A 21,899-nucleotide genomic window follows, 5' to 3' on the forward strand; every position below is an offset into this window, starting at 1 on the left:
CGTTACGGAGTGACCAAAGTTTGGCTCATCATATCTCCTCTTAAATTATAATGTTATCAATCGAAAATGTTGGAAAATCTTAGTGTAAGGTCACTGAGATACTTTAGAAAATATGGAATGCAATAGGCGTGTAGTTAAGAGAATAGATAACTTTTTGACACTTTTTTGTTACGGAGTGACAAAATTTTTTAAACCACATTTTCCCCATGTTAGCTCTTTCTCCTTGATTGGGCTTTATATCAGTCTGTAAAAATGAAATCTCATATACCAACACACTAAATTTGGGTTTAGTTCAAGCAAAGGCCTAATCTAGAGACGTTATGAAGTAGAGCACACTTTTGAGGATTGTTTTAGTGTCGATGATAGAATGAGCTATTTTTGCATGATAGAGTAGATTGATGTCTCCAATATTGCAGATTTTCAAAGTATAAAGTTCAAACATTATAAAATTTCCAAAATTGGATTGATAAAAGCATTTCTGAAATTTCCTCCAAGTGGAACCAGTTTTGAAATATGCCCCTATAGACTTTAGTTTTGTGTTTACTGCTCTCCTGCTCACGCGTTGGTTATCTTGTTGCAATGCACGAAAAAATCGTTCTTGTCCAGCGAAAGATGCTGGAAATTTAGGATTTTCATACAGCTGCTTCAAATCCATTTCAGTTTAGCGTTGTTAGATGAGTATAAATAGAGCTCCTAAAAGCATATCTTAGACATGGCTCTTTTGTGTGATCACTGTCAAAAAACTTTTCCGACAAATGCCTCCTTATACAAGCATAAGTATAGAGAGCATAATAAATCTAGTTTAGTACTAGTTAGTCACAATCATAAGGATATGAATAGCAATCCAAAAAAGAGGGTTTACCCTCCCGATGATCCGAATGCAGTGAGATTGCCTCCAAAAAGGTCTAGGAATAACAACAGACCTAGAAGTGATAAGAAAAAATTACCGACAAAAGATCCACAATATGATGATGGGTTAGTGGACATTGATCAGTATAAAGATCCAGGAGAAAAACCAAAAGATTCTGATCCACGCAAACATCCGAATTATGATTCACAATCAGATGATGGACTAGAAATTGTTGACAGGTATCAGGATCTTGGGGAGAAAGCAAAAGATTCTGATCCTCCAAAGTCTCCAAAAATTAATCCACAAAGTGATGACGGGTTGAAAATAGTTGATGAATACACAGCAGATGATGAAAGCGATGATCAGCTTAGTATTGTTGATAGCTATGATGATGATGGGCGATCCGATGGAGGTTTAACAGTTATTGATGAATATGATGATAGAGATCAGGCTAGAATTAAACCTAGTGTTGATTATAAGAAAAAATATCTGGACTGTCTCGAAGCCCACAAAAAACAGAAATCTAAGTTTTTGAAAAAGATTGATAGAATGGAAGTTTCTTATAAAAACAACCTTGAGCGTAAAAAGAGGGAATATCGAAAGGAGTGCTATGACGAAATTGAGAAAATCAAAAACTTTCATCGACGTCAAATGTCTGATCTTGATGAGTTGATGAAGGGTGAGTGTAGTGATAAGATACAAGCTCTGAGGGCAGCTCACAATGAGCTAATACAGAATATGGCAAATGATCATAAAAGACAATTGGATGAAAATGAAGAAGATTGTGAAAGAAAACTTCGCACATTAAATGATCAAATAAAAGCTATACAGAAAGATGATGAAGATCTGAGTAGTTTATCAAAGGCAATATTTAATTGTACAACTATGGAGGAGATTTTTGAAATTCAAAAACTAATCAAAAACCATCAGTTGGATATCGTGGTGCAGAATCATCTTCCAACCTTGCAGAATCTGTTCCTTAGTTTGTCTTATGGCGTGTTGCCAATATGTCAACCTCAGCGTGAGCAGGTTACCGATGATCAAAGGAGAGTAGTAGAAAAAATCCAGTCTGCCTCAGGTGCTTCAGCCAAGAGAATTCTTAAGGAGAAACACTCTGAAATTGTCAACCTGTTTACCATAATCAAGGATTCGATTAAACTAGCTCGAGATTCGTATAATCGATATGGCATCGTTTCGTAAAGGTATAAAAGCAATGAAATCTAGCACCTCTCAGTCTTTTAAAAAATGAATTTCAATTTTTTATTTAGTGCAGTTTCTGCACTGTCCTTTGTCATCGAATTTCCAGTCAATTCAAACAACACACAGGACTACTTTTTCTTTGAAGGAAATAACCAAACAGCACATCTTTACCGTGAAAACAAAACACTGTTTTTACATTTGAATCACAACCATGGTAAGATGTTCTCATTTTTCAACACAACTATAAAAAGGGGAACTTTTCTGTTTTCCTGGAAAGGATTCAAGGTAGATGGAGTGGATATGCTGCTACAAAGATCTAATGGAGATATTCAACACACTAAATTTGAACACTTTACTTTTGTTTCTCCGATAGTCAGTATTTTAGAAATAAAATCTCCTACCATGCCTGTTTACAATTTGGAAAGAGATGTAAATTACTGGTATTTTTTCCTTTTAACGTTTGCAGCAGGAATTTTACTTGAATCTAAAACAAAGGGGTTTAGCATATTCAAACAACTTATACAGTCATCTGATAACAATTTGTATGTAAGCAGAGAACTTGATTGTAACCAAGCTCTCGGGATGGAAGAGGGTGATTCTTTAACTAAAATATAATAATATTATAACTTCACTTCATATTGTTTTATCGTTGAAGATACTTTAAAAAAATATTTTTCTTCTTAACTGTACAAGTTTCATTAATAAAATAGTATTATAATTTACAATAGGGAAATCCAATCTGTCACAACAAAATAGCTGATGCTGTAAATTATCAAGTTTTAAGTCTGATATTGATGTTCAATATTCTGTTTCTAAATCAAAATATTTCATGAAAGTTATTTTATTGTTTTACTGTCTCGGGAGAGTTATTTATAAATTTTCTTAACTTATTACCTTATAGCTCTATAATAAGGACTGATGTTAACCTCCGGAGATATTTATAAGTTAGCAGACCGTGAACTAAGAGAGAGGTTAAGATAATATAGCACCCAACCTGGACCTATAACTGGCACTATCAAGAATGTTTTCGAGATGCAACTCTTGAACCTTAGTAGCAATGTATGATCTTCTGGATCAGGGTAAAGTCCAAGTTGAAAACTAACCCGAGTCATGATTGCATCTGTATGGATACTAAGGATGACAGATCGAAACCTGTTGATCGGGTAAAGGAATTATACAGTTTTGATGAGTTGCAGTTGAAATATCTCATCGATCAAATTGAATAGATTAAAATTGATGATGATTCTGTTGACCTAAGAGACATCGGAAACACGAAGTGTGACTATGTACGAACTGTAAATTCGAGTGGTGGATCTACATATATAATTTCATACAAAAAGAACTTTGAAAGCTATTACTTTCAATGGGTAATATCTATCTTACAAACACATGTATCATGCTCTGAACGATTCTTGAACACCCAAATAAATTATTCGTTATATTATAAACCTGGGGAACTGTACACAATTTAGAACTGAACGTACTCAAATTACCCACAGCACTTGCGGAACGGCGACCGCTACTGGTTTAATTAAGTGACGAGAACTTTACTTATATCATACCAAACAAGTGACGAGGACTTTACTTATATTATATCTACTTATATTGCCTATCAACAGCTTTGGCTACGGCATTTTGTAGTAACTGGACCTGATAGGATACAAGGATACAAGGATACAAGGATACATTTATTGAGTTCCAAAAGTGGTAATCCTGAAATAAACATTGACATCATTGGCAAGTAATGGCCTCAAAAATTATGGTCCCTTCAAGATCGAAATCAATAATAATGTTTAAATTTAGATAAGTAGGAATAATCATTTTAGCCAGTCTCGCCTCTAGTTATACTCTCTACAAGCTGACTATCTTATTGTTCCTAATACTATGAAACTTGTCAGGCTCTGTAGTTCGTTTCAGTCTCAGTTCTTCTACAAGCTTTTTATAAGCTTTTCGTTCTGTGGCAGTCCTATCAGGGCAGATGTAAACTGAGCTGTTCCCCTCCTTTGAGCGTAGTGTACTGGTGTTTCTGATCACTGGTGTTGCATGGTCAGAACTGCTCAATGCGAACTTTACTGGTCTGGATACATTTTCTTTCGGAGCTCCAATACAGCAGCAGTCCCTGACTAAAGGCTTCTCACTAATTTCATTCAGAACCTCCTCAACATTACTCAGCAGTTGCTCGTTCTCTGATTCTGATAGACCATAAATGATTACGTTCTTGCTTCACTCAATCTGGTTTTCTAATTTTTTAACTGCAGCGTGGATCTTCTTCGGGGCGAAAGCAGCATTGATGCTTTTTCTAACGACTGAAGAGTAGCTTTTCATCTCCGTTTGCACGGTATTCTGCATTGATTTGAGCTGTTTGTTGCTTTTTTAAATAGCCTTATTCTGAAGATCGATGATAATACTCTGATCTGAAATCTTCTCACTTTTCAACTCGTCAATTTCTTCTGCAAGAGGTATCGCCTTCCTTAGCCAGGTGATACTGAACTGGTCCAATATACAACAAACAGTTTCCAAGCATTCGCATGGTTTCTCTTTCGTTACTGATCTCTTGTTCATCAAATTGCAAGATTGAATTTCCTCGTACATTTTCTTGTTGATTTCACTACAAATCTCATCTAAAACACTCCCTGGCTTTTAATAGTAGGCACAAACATTACTAATTGAGTTTGTAGCGTATATTAAGACGCAATGAAACTACCGGACCACGATGTATGGGGACTTGCCACCCCATGGCAACATTAAAATATATCGACTCTGTTACATCGTTTCCTGTTAATATAAAACTCCGTTACAAAATGAACTGGGATCTGGCAATACTACACCTTAGTTCGATAAAATATGATAAAGTAATGTATAACTAGACTTAAGTAAAAGTCTGAAAGAATATAGAAAACAAAATATATACTGCTAGAAAGCTAAATAATAAACTGCCAAAGAATCGTTAACGTGATATAAAACTGTTCCAAAACGATCAAAGGGGGAAGTGAATAGATCACGGACGAGGTAACATGCATAAGGAATTACAAGGTTTGGCCTCACACACAATATAATTACATGAAGTCATTTACTGTGAAATTGTGCCAGTGTTTAAAGATGCACGCTGGTTGACTGTTATGTTAATAAATAATTTAAGATGTCTATGTAAGATTTTCCGTTCAAAATTCTGGGTGATCAGTTTATCGATTATGACGCTTTGCCCTTGTCAGAGGGTCTATCATTATGAGTTTAGATTGAAATTGGCTAATCTCCTCTGAATTGAATACAAATAACACACGTTATTGCCGACGTTTCGCCCCCATGGCTTCTTCAAGGCGGAACAAAAACTTTGTTACATAGTGACCTGGTAAATATCCAAATTAATACATAAAACTCTGAGAAACATTAAAAATAAATGGGAAGATTCTAAGCGGTAGAAAATTTTAAAGCAAAAGATAGATGTTAGGCCAAAGAATCTAGAACTGTCCAATATTTGAGAGCTAGACCAACGTACACAGAACAGCAACGAAAATAGCTTCCTACTCCCTAACATTTTCGGGGAAACTGAAAGGGTGCCACGTACATATATTTTGATGACATTTACATAATAGCCCATGTGGTCTTTTGCCACGAGTCTGCTTCAGGTGAGAGCTGAGTGTTTATTTTAGGAAGTAACTGCTTGATATACAGTGATTGCCAGATCATTCGGTCTGCATTACTAATGTTTTATGAGCGATTTCCACACCATCTCATTGAGCAATACTATATTAGACCGAAAGACTTTAATTTGAGTTTTAGAATTATTTATATTAGTTTTAGAATCATGTACATTAGCTGCAGATAGTATTTAAACGGGTGGGCAACAATTGACCCCCCGTAAATTGACCCCCCGACAATTTTCCCCCGACAATTGACCCCCCAACAATTATCCCCCCGACAATTGACCCCCGACAATTAGCCCCCCGACAATATAATTTAATACAATTAACCCTAACCCTAACCCTTATCCTAACCCTAACCCTAACCCTAACCCTAACCCTAACCCTAACCCTAACCCTAACCCTAACCCTAACCCTAACCCTAACCCTTTACTGACCCTGACCCTGACCCTGACCCTGACCCTGACCCTGACCCTGACCCTGACCCTGACCATGACCCTGACCCTGACCCTGACCCTGACCCTGACCCTGACCCTGACCCTGACCCTGACCCTGACCCTGACCCTGACCCTGACCCTGACCCTGACCCTGACCCTGACCCTGACCCTGACCCTGACCCTGAACCTGACCCTGACCCTGACCCTGACCCTGACCCTGACCCTGACCCTGAGGCCTGACCCTGAGGCCTGACCCTGAGGCCTGACCCTGAGGCCTGACCCTGAGGCCTGACCCTGACCCTGACCCTGACCCTGACCCTGACCCTGACCCTGACCCTGACCCTGACCCTGACCCTGACCCTGACCCTGACCCTGACCCTGACCCTGACCCTGACCCTGACCCTGACCCTGACCCTGACCCTGACCCTGACCCTGACCCTGACCATGACCCGATCAATTGATCCCTGTGTAATTACATGGGGGGTCAATTGTCAGGGGGTCACTTGTCGGGGGGTCAATTTTCGGGCGGTCAATTGTTGGGGGGTCAATTGTCGGGCGGTCAATTGTCGTACTAAGCCCTAGATTTCGTGACAATTGACCCCAGTGTAATTACATAGGGGGTCAATTGTCGGGGGTCAATTGTCGTACTAAACCCTAGATTTCGAGACAATTGACCCCAGTTTAACTACCTAGGGGGTCAATTGTCGGGAAGTCAATTGTCAGGGGGTCAATTGTCGCGGTACCTATTTAAACATCCAGTTCTTTGTCCTCAAGAAACAATTTCTCGGTCGGTTGACGAAGGTTTTGACTTAATCTGAAGAACAGAAATATGTTCATATTTTCATCAGCTGCTATGAAGATATCATGAACACTATCTTAATAACAAGTGAAATATGATCTCTTTTGTAAGCATATTGTCCAGGACAATTGAGGTCATCATTACATGCTCATTGCTCCTGTAGCCTTCTCTTTTAATTAGTTTTCCCAAGGTTTGACACTGGTCTGTAGTTTTTCAAGACATCTGGAAAATGATCTTCATCGATTGGGGATAACTGGTGTGATGTAAAAAAATAATTGTGGCTTATGATACCAGGGAAATGTAGGTGTCAGCTAAACCCTCGATTTTATGTTTAAATACATTGTATTTATCATAAATATCATATCATATATATATACAGTTACACTGTGTAGTGTTATCCTTTATTAAATAATTGTGGACACTGGCTGATAATCAGTGAAGGCAGAATCGTGGATTATACCTGATAACTACTGGTGGTGTTATGGCTATTAGAGGGTTGTTAGAGGACTGGGCTATTACCGTAACAGCTGGCTACTAGCCTGGTGTTAGAGGGTTGTTAAGATTTTTGGGAGCACAGATACTTAATAGTAATATATCTTGTTTGGATGTTTGAACTTTTCGATTTGTATCTCGAAAGTTATGTTTAACTTCCCCACGCAGTGTTTTAAATGTATGATATTGTAAGATTTATAATGTCATTATTTTATAGCTCCTCAAAGGATATTGTTCTTATCCACGTAGGAATCAAGTGCTCATTTTGATTGAGGTGGCAATTTGAAGTTGCAGCCCAAGATTTTATTGATTTTAATGTGGTCTATTCTTGATAAAAATATATTGCGCTACTCTTCGTTTAAACTACTTTAGCTTTAAACTGTTTAGGAGATGATTTGAAGCGGTGCTACAATCTACAGTGGTCGGTGGACAAGTGTGATGGACACCAGAGCCAGATGCTTTAGTTCACACTATGACTGTGACTGATGTACCTCTGCAACAAACTGACTGTCTTACTTGTAACCTGGTTAGTTAATATTAGTTATTCTTAATTGTGTACCTTCAAGCTTTCCTCCACAATTACAACCAACTTAGAAGCAATGATTTATTGTCAGTATTTTTTATTATTGAACAGACTGAGCCTTGTGCTCCTATTACCTTAGGGCCAATAAATTTGGTTGACAATAAATTTGGTTACCATAATTTTGAAAATTTTTAGTCTACAACAATTTTAGTCACATTTTTCGACTTTTTGAAACCATTTTCCATTCCATTTATTTGATTTTTCCATTATTCACAATTAAGAATGATTTCACAAACGTCGTAAGCATTACTTTAAAGTACAGGGGATCTTCGATATTATGCAGGTTTGGTGGGATTAAATTCTAAAATCAAGGTCTTATAACTCGATAACACGTTGCCATGGCCCCATAGCAACCACAATCAGTGCCCTAGCAACCGAGGCAAATTTGGGTGATTTACCTAATTAATCCTTGGTACTGTTTCACAATTTTAATCATCGTCAATTCACTAGCTCACTGTTTATGCAGGTCTTTCCAAAGTAAATTCCAAGGAAAAAGTTATGGTTTGGTGTGCCATCAGCCATATAGGACCATGGAATAAATTGCCCATATTTCTTCGAGAAAAATATAACTCAAAATTAGCCATTAAACCTTAGAACTACCAATAACTTTTCACAAAATCAAGTTTAGACAAGTCATTTGTCTAAACTGCAGTTTACTTTTGTAGTAGCTGATCCTAGTCGGCAATCCTAGTGGATAAAGAGTTATTCAAAAGTATATCCTTGCAATATTTTTGAACACCCTGTAGTCTGTACGCTCCGAAATCTGATTTAATACTTCAACTCTGATATCATCCAGTGCAATGCGATATGCTAATATTTGATTGTAGGAGACTCTCACTTCGTCCCCAAAAATGAAATATGATGGACCCACTCACAAGAGCGAAAAAAGATACACATTACTGTAATGTTTATAAAACACTTTTATGTGCTCGTGCAATGTGTTTATTTTCAAAAACTGTAACATCGCTCAATCAAAGCCTTATCAGCACAACACGCACAATCACATAATATATCATCAACTTGATCTCAGCGCATCATAATAACAACCACTCGCAAGGACTGTTACCGCTCACTTCAGACACACACACCCACTACACAGTACCACACACAGCCTGCACAGAGCTCAGCAATCAATTCTAAACGGCTAGCTGATTTTGATAAAATAACATCGTGATCCGGCGTGATCAATTATTTTAATTGAAGTACAACGGCTGCACCCCTGACTTTTTAACTAAAGATAAGAGACGTATATATTAGGACATTTGTAATCTGATAAAATTTAAAGTTTTGGTGTGTGAATTAAAGCTTGGTGTGAGAATTAGTGTGGAAATAAAAGAGATATTTATTTTATTACCTATATCATATATCTTAATTAAGTGACAGTATTATTATTTTAACTACAGATTATATCATTTCAGTTAGTATCGACATGAATGTTACGATTGCAGTTTTATTTATTTTTATATTATATTGTATTCAATAAACCGGTTTCAAAGCCCTTTAGTGTGGCCCTCGGGTCTTTAAAACATAATAGGTGAGGTCATGTGGTACCGACATGCTTCAGAGGACAGAAAGAGACTCAGAATTTTAACCACAAGTCTAGATTCTTTTCATAAATATAGACTTGTGGTTACAATTCTGAGTGTTTCATACTATTATATCACAGAATTTTCCTGCTGTTGAAATATTGACAGAAAGGAAAGGTGTTTAGAAGTCGAATTGCTACAACTTCAGAATTCAGATTGCATAACAATTGTATAACTTCAGATTGGAGGACGGTCTAGGGAAGGATATAGGAATTAAGCTTACTTCACAGCTATACTCTGCAAAAGTACCTTCAGCGAATAAGACGTCAACATCCATCTTGTTTATATCAATGATTGTGGACATTACTTTTGTATTCTTTGTAATTTAATTCTCTGACGTTGTATTCTCTTAATACATTGCGTTTGCTAAAATTCTTGTGTGTAAGCTTTAGAACTCTAGATGTCAAACACAGATTTACGGCCAAGTGTCAACCCGGGGTTTGAAGCACGTTATACTAGTTTCAACTTTTATCAGACTGATCCATCGATTTCAGCTATGACATTTTTAGTTCTGATTAAACAAATGGTTTTTATTACATTGTTAATTACATTAAAATACAGTTTGATGTTTAAAACGGGGCATATGAAAGTTTTTTATCTTGTAAAACCTCGCCTAATCGACGAAGTTACAGTCAGATCGAAAATTAGAAATAGCTTATTTTTAAAAGCAGCTGAAAGTGCTATTTTCAGAACCTGGTGGATATTAGTCTAAAGATTCGTTGGAATTTATTACACTGACCATGACATAAGATCCAAATTCCAAACTGGGTGTTAGGGAAATGCGGCGGACTAAATGTTATTTTACATCTTCCCCGTCACTGATCACTGTCACATTTAAAGCTGCAAATGGTGTATTTGTTATGCCAACTAACACCAGAACAAACAGAGAACTTGTTAAAGTTCAAATTTAGCCCCGTAAAACTCAATGTATGTTATGTAACGGCTAATGTAATGTTCTTACAGGATCGTTGACATATTACGTAATCACGTCCTGAACAACGTTTAATTTGACCCCCCCCCCCCCCTCTCGGTGATTCCGTATTATGTGAACGACCCCTAATATGCTTACATCGAGGTAGTGCTTACTGATTTATAGCAACATTTATCATAGCAGCTTGTTTTTAAATCACTGTTTCTTATGATACAAGTTCCGTTACCATTCGTATCACACATAGTAATAAATTACGTATAGTAGTATTACTCGTCGGGAAAAACCCTGGTTCTTTTTGTAGTAATTGTGCGGAACGCGCTTGCGCCGAATCAAAAATATGTGTGAAAGTTTTTCTTGCGCGCATTTACTGTGACATAATGTGTCACGTGATAATCTGAAACTTTGAATAGTCATAACACCAAGAGATAGGCAACAGAGGTAAATCTGGCTACGTAATATCGTCAAGTAGGTATCTAGGAGTTTTGTGAATATTTTGAAATCAAATTCGAGCGGGTATTTTGTGATTTAGCGAGGTGCGCGGAAAAAAGCAAATAACCGTCAGCACATGGCTATACAGCCTCCATAGTGGCATCTGAGATCGGCTATCGATGCGGCACTACTTACTAGTCCATAAAACAATCATCCCAGGAGCCTAGGGGCTCCAGCAGAAGAGTGCCTTATTTGCCCGTAAGAGCCTCTACTATTGGCGAGTCGAAAATTTAGTGTGGATTTTTAGCATACTCACATTTTTAGTTTTCAAAAAAGTCCTCACGTAACAACCCAAGTACCCAAGTAACAACTTTATTTCTGAGAGCGGCCGACTCCTATTTAGTTTCACGTACACGACAGTTGGTGAGTTGGCCGCGCCAAGCATTGCATTCTGGAGACTTCGTGCGCGCCTGTGACAAGTGCTATTTATCAGGATTATCAGATTCGGCGTCCGCGTTACCCTACCTTTATCAGAGTTTCGTGCTCATTTTTAGCAGCTTTATCCTTGTCACCCATTTTTGCCACCACCTTTCCAACTTTATCGATATGGTTGTTCAGATATTCGATGTCCTTCAATCTTAGTTCGTGGAAGATTGTCTCGGTGTCTCGAAGGGGGTCAACCTGCAAATCACTGGAGTTATAGCTGCTGTTGTAAGGTAATAAAAAAGTAAAGTCATTCAAGTAAACCATATAATTTATAAACCAGGTAAGATCGAGAATTTACGTACATCCCCGTCGATATGGGTTACATCAGGGTCATCGAAAACTCGCATCATGCTGAAAATGGCGTCACATCCTCCGATGTGGGAGAGGAAAGCATTCCCAAGACCTTCACCCTGAAATTTTAAACATAATCAGTCTCAAGCTTTGGTTAAGGTTCAAAAGTTCATACATGATAAGCACGAGGTTAAACACGAATAGCACAAAAATGGGGAAAGTTCATACTTCGCTTGCTCCTCTGACAAGACCGGCAATGTCCACAATAGATAGGTAAGCTGGAATTTTAGAAGGGGGTTTGAAGTGGTCACAGAGCCAATCAAAACGTTCGTCAGGTACTGCCACTCTGCTCTCATTCGGATCTATGGTACAGAACGGAAAGTTTTCTGCAGGAGCACTCTGCGATGGTTAGGTGGTTATCATGACAATGGTTAATGGTTTAATTGTTCAGCTCACAATGGATATCAGTGGATCAACAAGGATTTGGGATAGTCTTTAGTTAAAATTCTTGGATTCAGTGAATGGCATGGTCCCCTTGTCCCCTAATCCCTGAATCTTCAAGATTCAATCTTGTTGCTCTATTCTGACAAAAAACAGAAGCTTGCGAGGCCTCAATGAGTCTAACCTGTTTGCATAGTACGTTGAAGAAAGTACTCTTGCCAACATTTGGGACACCTACAATCCCGATCTTAAGGGATGTCCCGAATCGTCCCAAGTACATGGGCGACTGCTCTTCTTCTACCTTCTTCTTTGGAGGCATGGCAACGACTAAGGTCGATAAAGAATTAATTTGACGTGATCCAAGGAAACTATTCTAGACAGTCTTCTGTTATTTTGTAAAGATAATAATTGTTAGTTTACAATAATATCGATGAATAGTTATAATTCTAAACCCAATTTTATTTTAAAGCTAGTTGGTTGATAATCTATTTCACTATAATCCTACATCGAAGACGATGATTGAGTGCAACCCAAACTATTATGCAAATTTCCTCTCATCACTTGTTTTTCTGGTAAGTATTTATTTTTCACTGGTAAAAACAATTTGTGAAATAATATAGAGTCAACATCCTAAAGACAGAGATCGAAAGTAGACATAACATCAAAAACATAATTTCTGATACCTTAACAGCTTAACGATGTGCAATTAAACCAAATCAGATAAGCCAAGTTATATGTTTTATATGTTTTTACTTTAAACTTTAAATAAGTGAAACTTTAAAATAGCTATTTCAGTTGGTTTTTGGTTTTGCCTGGGGGCACATTTCCCAATCACCTAAGAAGCTCTTAAGGATATTGAACAAAATGTACGCGTACATTGTGCTGCCAGCATTGGCCCTTGTTGCCCCCATATCTATCAGAAGATCAATGCCATTATGGTCACCGCCCAATGCTACAGATCCCATTCCAGTGGCTGATAATGCTATAATCAAGATACTTCTTATCGATCTCATTGTCAAGGTACTTATAAAATTTCTACATTTCTTTCCCATTTTAACCACATTATATTTGACTATATAAGAGTAAATTCATCAATGGAACAATAAGTTTTCAATGAAACAAGCAAAGTACATTTTAAAGCATTTTAACATTATACTATTAACTCATTATAACCAGAGTTCTCTATGGGTTGCTGTTGTGTTAGCACTTTTGGTAACATTCCGGGACAAAAAGATCTTAAAAACGGCTGGCTTAGCTGCTCAGTTTATCATACATGGAAACGACATTGGATTTTCAAAATCTTTGTGTAAGTAATTACTTGGCTTAGGCCTTAGTTGTTAGTAAACAATCTCCTTACCAAGGCTTTTACAGAAACAATTGAGTGTTTTATAATTCTTCAGTGATCATGATAATAGTATTTCAACTTTGGGTAATTTTGATCACATAATTGGAATGCATTGAATCGAGAATTGGACGTTAAAGGTGTTCCACCCATAAATTATGATTATGTAGTTTCAATAATACGATCTTCTAATTTATCAATATAATCTTACAACACAGTGGAAGTTTCCTGTAGATGGGTAAACTTAACCAATCCAACTGGGCACTCTGACAAGGTTGACTTCATGCCTATTGAAGTTCCCACAAACACTATGTGTTTTCTCATCTTTCTTCCTCTAACTAATGGATTGGTAAGTAATGCTTCATTTGTAATTCTCAATTGCAATAGTAACCAACGATTACAAATAGCAGACATTTTCTGGTGGAAAAGAAAACCATGAAATCATCATGTCTGGGATGTGTATTTGACACATTTATATTTAGGTTGGAATGACTGCACAAAACACGCCAACTGTTAGGGGATTTCTCAGAAATGTCTTCAAACAAATGGTTAAATTTGGCTTCTCTTACATTTGTCTTATCACAGGTAAGAGAACTTTATACATTCAAGCAAGACTACAAAAAAAGATTCTCAGCTGCATGATGATCAAATTAAATTACCTAGATCATTACAATTTTATACTATTATTGGCCCCACATAATACACAATGGAGGATCTGTTACTGTTACAGTGTTACATCCCCTAGCCCCTAAGTCTACTGTTTCATGTCCTGGATACATCTATACATCTGTTTGTAAAGGCCAATTTTTATTTTTTTAAGTGTGGATCTCAAGTCATGGTATCAGTTGTTGGTAAAATGTAGCAAACTACAAACTACTCATGGGATTAGTTAGATTGAATCTAAAGTTACATGGGATTAGTTGATTGGCTAACCAGCTAATTTTTAATTTCAGGTATTGTTATTGCAATTACGTCCCCTCATAATGTGGAGAAATTGTCATCCTTTGAAGACATGATAAAGATGCTCGAAACAGTGCTAACATTGATGTGTGGGGTTTACATATACTATTTGGTTATGAATTGTACTTGGGGCGCCGTGAGCATACCAAAGACATTAGCCTTGACAGCAGCAGTCACGTAAGTTGTCACTTGTCTGTTGTTTTAAAACCTGAACACCACAATATTCCTTCTGAATCCCATAACTTGTCAGAGGGCTCAGTTTTCCAGTTTTAAGAAGATCATTTACAAAGTTAAGATTTCGATATAGTTTTGATTGAAATAAATTTTCGTGCACATACAGAATGAATGGTTAAGGGGGCAGGGGGGGGGGGGGGTCTTTATGAAATTTCTCTCGAAATTGATTTTATAGTTATTTCTGATAGAGGGCAGTGATATCTACCAGATGTTTTTGGTCCCATGGAAAAAGTTTGTTCCTAGCTGAAATTATTCATGTGTAACCTCGAAAAATCATCAAAAAACGAGGTCCAAGATTTTCAAAATCGAATAAAAAATTTTTAAAGGCCTATCTCAAAATTCCATCCGGCTTATCTCTTCTAAATGGTCCCTAGAACATATCCTGAAAGTTTCAGAGTGATTGCTCAAAAAATGTAGGAGGAGATAGATTTTTAGAGTCGATTTTCAGGACGCGCGATCAAAAATCCCTTGCGCAATACAATTACACACAAGCGCTGACCTTTGACCGGCAATAATTTCGGCTAGGAACAATATTTTTCTATGGGATTAAAAGCATCTGATAGACATCACTCCCCTCTATTAGAAACAACTAAAAAATCGATTTTGAGAAAATTTCCATGAGGACCCCCCCCCTGCCCCCTTAATAATTTAATATATATAAAGACCAAGCTCTGTGCACGGGATGCTTCCTGGAAGAATCCAGTTCTTTTAGCGGGGCACCCTACCTAAAGCCAAATTGAGATATAATAATCATATTCCTAGGGAAATAATCAGAAATCGAATACCAATCAAATAATATGATATATAGGAGTAGTAACCATATTTACTATGCAAAATGCCCCAACCACATTGTGTAAATTTATATAAAATTCAAATTCCATATCATCATTAAACCTCAATAGTCAATATAAAAGCCCAAGCAAAATTAAATAACTTCTTATATACCTTACTGTCATACTACAAATTAATTAAACATTTGAAATCTGTTAACCAGAGAATAAATTTCTAAACCTAATGCAAGTGAAATAATTTAGATGCAATAATGAATGCCTAATGTGAGTATCATCTGTCAATGTCCTTGTAAAACAGTCTGTACAAAAACAGGAAGTTGTCGTCTTTTGAAAAATAAATAAAATATCTAGAATATAGATTAGAATATAAAATAACATTCAGTCAATGTGTCGTCAATAAACTGTACAATTATCAAATGTTAAAACTGGGTGATACAGTCACCAAAAATAAATACTAAGTATAACAAGTTAATAAATTAAATGTGGTCTATAAAACTACCACTAGGTATAATAGGTCAATAAATTAAAAGTGGTTTATAAAACTACCACTGTGCGAACCCCTTCTCCAGTTAAAACATGTCAGTCATGTGAAAAATCAATCAGAATGGTAAGGTGGTAAAAAAGGGAATATCCTTTCGATACATCAGTTATATATACCTCAGATTTAAAAGAATTAGAAGATACTTAGTTATCGTCGACTATGATTGCAGTGTAATATTTGTCATATGAATTGTCGACGGTATAATTAGGGTCTGTTGTTATAGATGAGAGTAGCTGTTTCTTATACGAATCACTAAAGCTTTTAACATCGGGCAGATTTCGTAGATCTGTTGGAACATTATTCCAACATTTTGCCCCCAAGTTTATGTGTATTTGAAAGAATGTAATATGAAGTAATTTTATAACTTGCTCCAGATGCTTCATAGCATCTTGAGATTAACTTAATATAAAAGAATATCAATTATTTATAAAATTGATTAAAATAATTTACCCTAGGGTTATCTACCCATGTATGCACTATGTAATCTACGAATACTGGACAAAAGAAAAGCATATTCACGATCACGAATTTGTGATTCTTGGCCATGCCTCAACACCCTCGAGTATTTACATTCAAATCTATATTCTGAAACATATCAGATGTCCAACAAACTACATTGCTGCTTTTCTACTGACTAATGTGTTTGGGTAAGTATTAATTAATGAGTTTAGTCAAAATAAAAATAAGTCACAAATTGTAAAAGAATAAATAGCTCTGAAATACTGGACCATAGAAGTCATTATAATATTAGGTAATATTTATTACACTATTACTATTACATATTCTTTATTTTCAGGGGGATTTTTATGTATGCTTTTGTCATTGTCAAGGAATTGTTTCAAACTTACGGTCATAAAGACAACATCTCTCCTGTTGATTTTTATTTGGCGAAAGATCAATGGGAGTTTGAGCTAACAAGTGCATTATTTCTGGCAGTATTTGCTATGTTGATTTATGCAAGACTGCACCAAACATCAGTGAGTTCCCCCCAGATCTTTGTTGATCGATAATTCTAGGACATGAGGGTTGGCAGAACCTACAGTGAAGTTTTGACTTTTAGTTACTTATTTTAGGGAAAGATTAGACTTGGGTGTTGTTTTTTAGTTTCCCGTGTTTAAAACTTTTATTTAATAACAATATCATGTCAACAGGTGCTCCGAAAAATCATTTTCATCACACTATTGGTGGAATTAATTGCTAATGTAGTGTCTCTAGCTGGATATTTGGCAGATACAGACAAATCACCTATTCTTCCTATGATTCTATCTGCAATCATCATGGTGGATCATTTAGGTAAGAAAATGTTTGAATATGAAGATACATTAGGTGCTTTTAATTGTGTATAATATAGTGATCCCACTGTTCAACATTATTTAAGCTGAATGAGTGGGCCAACACACAATATTATTTTCTATTCCCATTTTGGAACAGGGTTGAAAATACATGAATGTTAAAAACCCATACATTTTTCAGGTGTGACAGCATTGACTGTTTTGCTTTTTGTATACAAGTACCACCCATTTGTTAGAAGAAAATGGAAAGCATTGGTCACATTTATTTTTATGTAAGTTGTTAAGATCAATTGATCAAAACAAATGATAGCAATAAACCCTGGGTATTCATGAAAATATTGATGTAATATTATAGACCTAGACACAGCAGTCTTTGGCTTCAATTAGTCTGTACAGTGTATACTGTACAGTTAACATTGGCTTTCACAACCACTAAAATTACAGGGCAGCAATATTTATTCCAATGATACTCTATACTGGGACTTATCTCTACTTTGAGAAATCAATCAATGATCATTCTCTCTCCTTCAACAACAAAAGCATATACTTCTATTTGGATCTAAGATATAAGGTACGTAATTTAATGATCGTTTCTCAAATTAAAAACACATTGCTAGATAGATTTAATTTTTATCAGGTGGCTCTGTGTAAGTAGTTATATTTAAATACATTTCGTAGACAATAAAAAACATGGTACTATGAAATGAAAAAAATTATTTCAGAACGATACGAGTGATTTAAACATAAGCCATCCCATTGGGGTAAGTGTCAAAGTGGTACATTTAAAAAATAAGAATAGTAATCTTATTTCTATCAGTTAGTATAAAACTTGAACTGCTCCCAAATTTAGCAAATTTTACAATTTAATGCACATGCACTTAGACATACTTTGTATGTTCTTACAGGTAATATCATACACAGCTATAAATGCTATCGCTATATGTATCTACGTAGCTGCATGCTGTGCTGCACATTACAGTAGAGAAAGAAGTACTGACAATGAGGACCTTGTTGAAACTATTGAGGATTCTGAGGACAAAGAGAAATACACAGCCTGTAAAGTATTATTTAGCTACCAATTTTGTGTCATTGTTATGGTAAGCAAGTTTAGAATTTGTTGGAATTCAAACTTTGTTTCTAGAATCTAGTCGAATAACCGCCAGTACTTTTAATGATAGATCATTCAGCATAAAGCAAACCTTGACCATGAACATTCATGTAGATAGGGTAAGTATATTTCTGCTATCAAAGAAAAATAGCCAACTATTTACAGGGGATCGCCTTTGGCATCAGAAACATCAAATACACAAAAAGCTGGCAGGAGAGCAATTCAAAATGGATAGATTATTCTATGGAATTTATTGAACTTTCAAGTTTGATTCTTGCAGATCTTGCTGGAACTGCTATGACTCTGATATTTTGTATAAGGTATATTGAAGTTATTCACAAGATTGCACAAAGAATTCATTAACTTTTACTCAATACCTGGTTCACAAAACATTGTTCTTGAATTTCTGGCCTTAGCATTTAGATGAGTTGGTTCTCAATGACATTTGAGGGGACCTTTACTTAGAATATGATTCAGTTGATCACATATTGTAAAAGTGTTAGCAAATAAAACAAACAAAACGATTTTCAAATTATTACTCAAAGTTTAAATCATAATATTTGTCAGCCCAGGAAATATGGAGAATGAAATTAAGCGCTTCCTACACATTCCAATGAAGATCAGAGCATATCTAACAAGTTGGTTTTTCATTGGGTCATTAACATTAATTATCAAATTAACAAATTTTATCATCGCTGAACTAGGTGCTATCTTCAATGTTACAAACAGATTTCTTATTTCTGTGCAGTGTAATCACCATCACAATATGATGTGCTAATAAAGTATCAACCTACAAAGGGTGTACGGATATGGACAGCTCACTGGATTTAACTAATTTACCACTGGGGGATCTAGATCGATGTCGCAGATTTGTGCTTTATCACAAAGCAGCTTTACTACACATTATCCACCAACTGTCAGAGACAACAAAGATACGTTTGAAGGTAAAAGTACTATGGTTGTGACATATTATTTTACAGTCTGTAATCAATTAATATAACCAGAGAAGAAGTAACTTATCAGACATACTTCTCAAGGTGGCCCAACCATGAGGGAACGCTGATTTAGGAAATTGCTGGATTTTATACTCAAAGGAGAGTGATATTTTAAAACAATTGTTATAATGTCCTTATATATTTTGATTACAAAATAAACCACACCATACAATTTCAACATGAAATGATATGTGAAATTGTAAAAATTCCAGGAAGAAGCCTGGTGGCATTTCTAGTTCAGACTGGTGTTGCAGATAGTCCAGGAGAAGCTGTAAACCTTGCAGATAGCTATTTGAGGGTAAACCAGAAGCTTGCAACTATACTAATGTCTAATATTTTAATATAATGAAGGAAACCTATTCAAAATATCCACAATAACATTATATTGGAAAATATCAACATGATCAGACAAACCAAACGGTATAGTTGAGAATGCATTTTTCATTGCAGGGAAGATTGATTACTGGGGAGGAACACATGCATCCTTTTAGAGGAGGCATCCTGACATTTGAAGGAGACAGCACAAAATACATCTTAGTACCAGATGATGTATGTATGGGGGATGTCATTGTACAATATTATTTCGACAATTTTTGATGTTTTTACTCTTAATTTGCATTTAAACGTTAAATTATTATTATTAGTACACTTAATTCATTTCCAAGTATGACAACATCCCTGCCTCCCAGGAGATTCCTGATTTCAGTGAGTTGTTACAAAACAGAGCTATCCAAGAAAGACCCTTCTTCTACCTGGACTAGAACTGAGAGAGGAATAATTAATTAAATCGAGTTGAAATTCCATTACATGAAATTGATGACAAAACATTTTCTAATTGGTTTGTTAAGAGACATCACATTGTTGTAAACTGCAGTAAGGACATTCAATATCGATGTGAGGTCATCAAGTGCCACCAAGAAGCATTCTGTGTTAAATTGACTTATTTGCCATTAATGCAAATAACCCTAACTCTAGTCCCTAACCACACCTACAAGTGATTCATTTCGTGATGAGTTCGGCCAGTCTCCTATGTGTTCAATATTTACTTTTAAGGATCTAAAAAACAACTTTTTAGGAAACTAATTATGAGCTGTGAATAATAGCTAATAATAATATTGGCAATATATTTATATTAATTGATCGTTCTTTCATGTTTAATTACTAGTAGAATAATCTCTATGCTGTTTCTTCATACAAATGATTTGATTTGAAACTTTTACAAAATAGCAAATATACAAATGTACAGCAAGTCGAACAAACATATAAAATGGGCCGAAATGTATAAATGCTATAAAGCGTGGGTCAGTGAAACAAGTACAGAGGACAACTTTCAAAACAGGAGTTTTATGGCCGCCCAAAGTCTCAATAACATCACCTCCACCTAGTAATAAAATTATGAGATATGAAAAGTGTGAAACAATCAAATAATAAAATATTCAAAATATATAGTTGTCTCTTAAATACAGATAACGTCTGAAAATTCTTAAAATAATCATCACTCCTTCATATATACTGATCAGTGTCCGAGAGTGTAACTCATGATGACTTCTTATCACGGCTACATACCTTCCCGTACCGGATGTAGTGGTCGAGATGAGTCTGTTCCGCCCTCTTCTTCTTCAGGTCAGTGACCAGATGCTTCCTTGTTGCTCGTTCTTCGCTGGATCTGTCTGGACATATCCATACATCTTTGTGCTTCTCCCTCAGTCTCCCTGTTTTCATCAGAATCTGATGAACCGCTGTTGAGCTTGGGACGGTGATCTTGACTGGTCGGATAGCCGTACTACCTGGCCTCTTCCAACCGACTCTAGTCGCTTCGAAGTGAGGTTTCTCCCCGATCTCCTCCAAAACTGCGGTAACTAGCGCTGGAAGCTGTTCTTCCTCCTCTTCTTCTAAAAATAAAAATACTATATTCCCAACCATTCATAAGGAAATTTAATCCTTAACTTTAATCGTTGTTAATACCATTGTTATTGTTAAGTCACTAGTATATTTACTTGACTCATTTTATCTTTTATATGTTTCGAGAATTTAAGTGTGGAGACTTGGAGTTCATATATTACAATACCAGCTGGTAATTAATCAAGAAGAACAATTGGGGTAGGCAGGTAGCCCTTGATGAAATAATTGCAATATCCTAGATAAAATTGTTGCTATAGTTGATTTAAAAAAAAAATCTGATGTTTTCTTGAAAAATGTATTGATTTCTTGTTTATAGTGTTTGTGTGCAGAGTGAATTTTGAACTGATAGTCATTTTTAAGCCAAGAGCTGTTCTGACAAGTGTCTTATGGGTGTAAATTGTGTTTTATCTATTTTAATAACATGTTTCAGTGCATTATTTTTGGTAGTATGGTAATTAGGTAGGTACTAGGTATAGTGGTTACGTGAAGATCTGTCTAGCTCACACTGCTAGATAGCAATTGCAAAGCAGGTCTTCCTCAGATTTTTATTCAGGGTTCTTTCTGAAAA

At 36.0% G+C, this 21,899-nt stretch overlaps 3 protein-coding genes across 3 annotated transcripts in view; 2 read left to right on the forward strand and 1 right to left on the reverse strand.

Moving 5' to 3' along the window:
- The window catches only part of LOC134812295 (obg-like ATPase 1), an 86,980-nt gene that overhangs the window by 17,428 nt on the left and 47,653 nt on the right, over window positions 1-21,899 (reverse strand). Inside the window, exons 2-5 of the mRNA XM_063819675.1 lie at window positions 12,351-12,495; window positions 11,954-12,124; window positions 11,737-11,844; window positions 11,474-11,629 (exon numbers count right to left, since the gene is read on the reverse strand). Of these exons, the coding sequence (XP_063675745.1) occupies window positions 11,474-11,629; window positions 11,737-11,844; window positions 11,954-12,124; window positions 12,351-12,485 (570 nt within the window). The 5' untranslated portion in view covers window positions 12,486-12,495. The remainder of the gene's footprint in view (window positions 1-11,473; window positions 11,630-11,736; window positions 11,845-11,953; window positions 12,125-12,350; window positions 12,496-21,899) is intronic.
- Window positions 13,435-19,269, forward strand: LOC134813166 (uncharacterized). Its single transcript, XM_063820852.1, has 14 exons — window positions 13,435-13,472; window positions 13,727-13,857; window positions 13,991-14,093; window positions 14,462-14,645; window positions 16,490-16,681; window positions 16,831-17,011; window positions 17,186-17,327; window positions 17,508-17,598; window positions 17,771-17,897; window positions 18,049-18,087; window positions 18,232-18,423; window positions 18,600-18,754; window positions 19,002-19,076; window positions 19,233-19,269. Exons 2-14 carry the CDS (start codon window positions 13,792-13,794, stop codon window positions 19,267-19,269), a joined length of 1,584 nt encoding a protein of 527 aa, XP_063676922.1. The 5' UTR covers window positions 13,435-13,472; window positions 13,727-13,791.
- On the forward strand, window positions 19,233-20,628 carry LOC134812921 (uncharacterized). Its single transcript, XM_063820527.1, has 4 exons — window positions 19,233-19,378; window positions 19,642-19,727; window positions 19,880-19,978; window positions 20,119-20,628. The coding sequence occupies exons 1-4, from the start codon at window positions 19,294-19,296 to the stop codon at window positions 20,188-20,190; spliced, it is 342 nt and encodes a 113-aa protein (XP_063676597.1). The 5' UTR covers window positions 19,233-19,293; the 3' UTR covers window positions 20,191-20,628.

The sequence above is a fragment of the Bolinopsis microptera genome, chromosome 3 (genome assembly GCF_026151205.1).
Source record: "Bolinopsis microptera isolate Bmic1 chromosome 3, MBARI_Bmic_1.0, whole genome shotgun sequence".
Classification (NCBI taxonomy): Eukaryota; Metazoa; Ctenophora; class Tentaculata; order Lobata; family Bolinopsidae; genus Bolinopsis; species Bolinopsis microptera.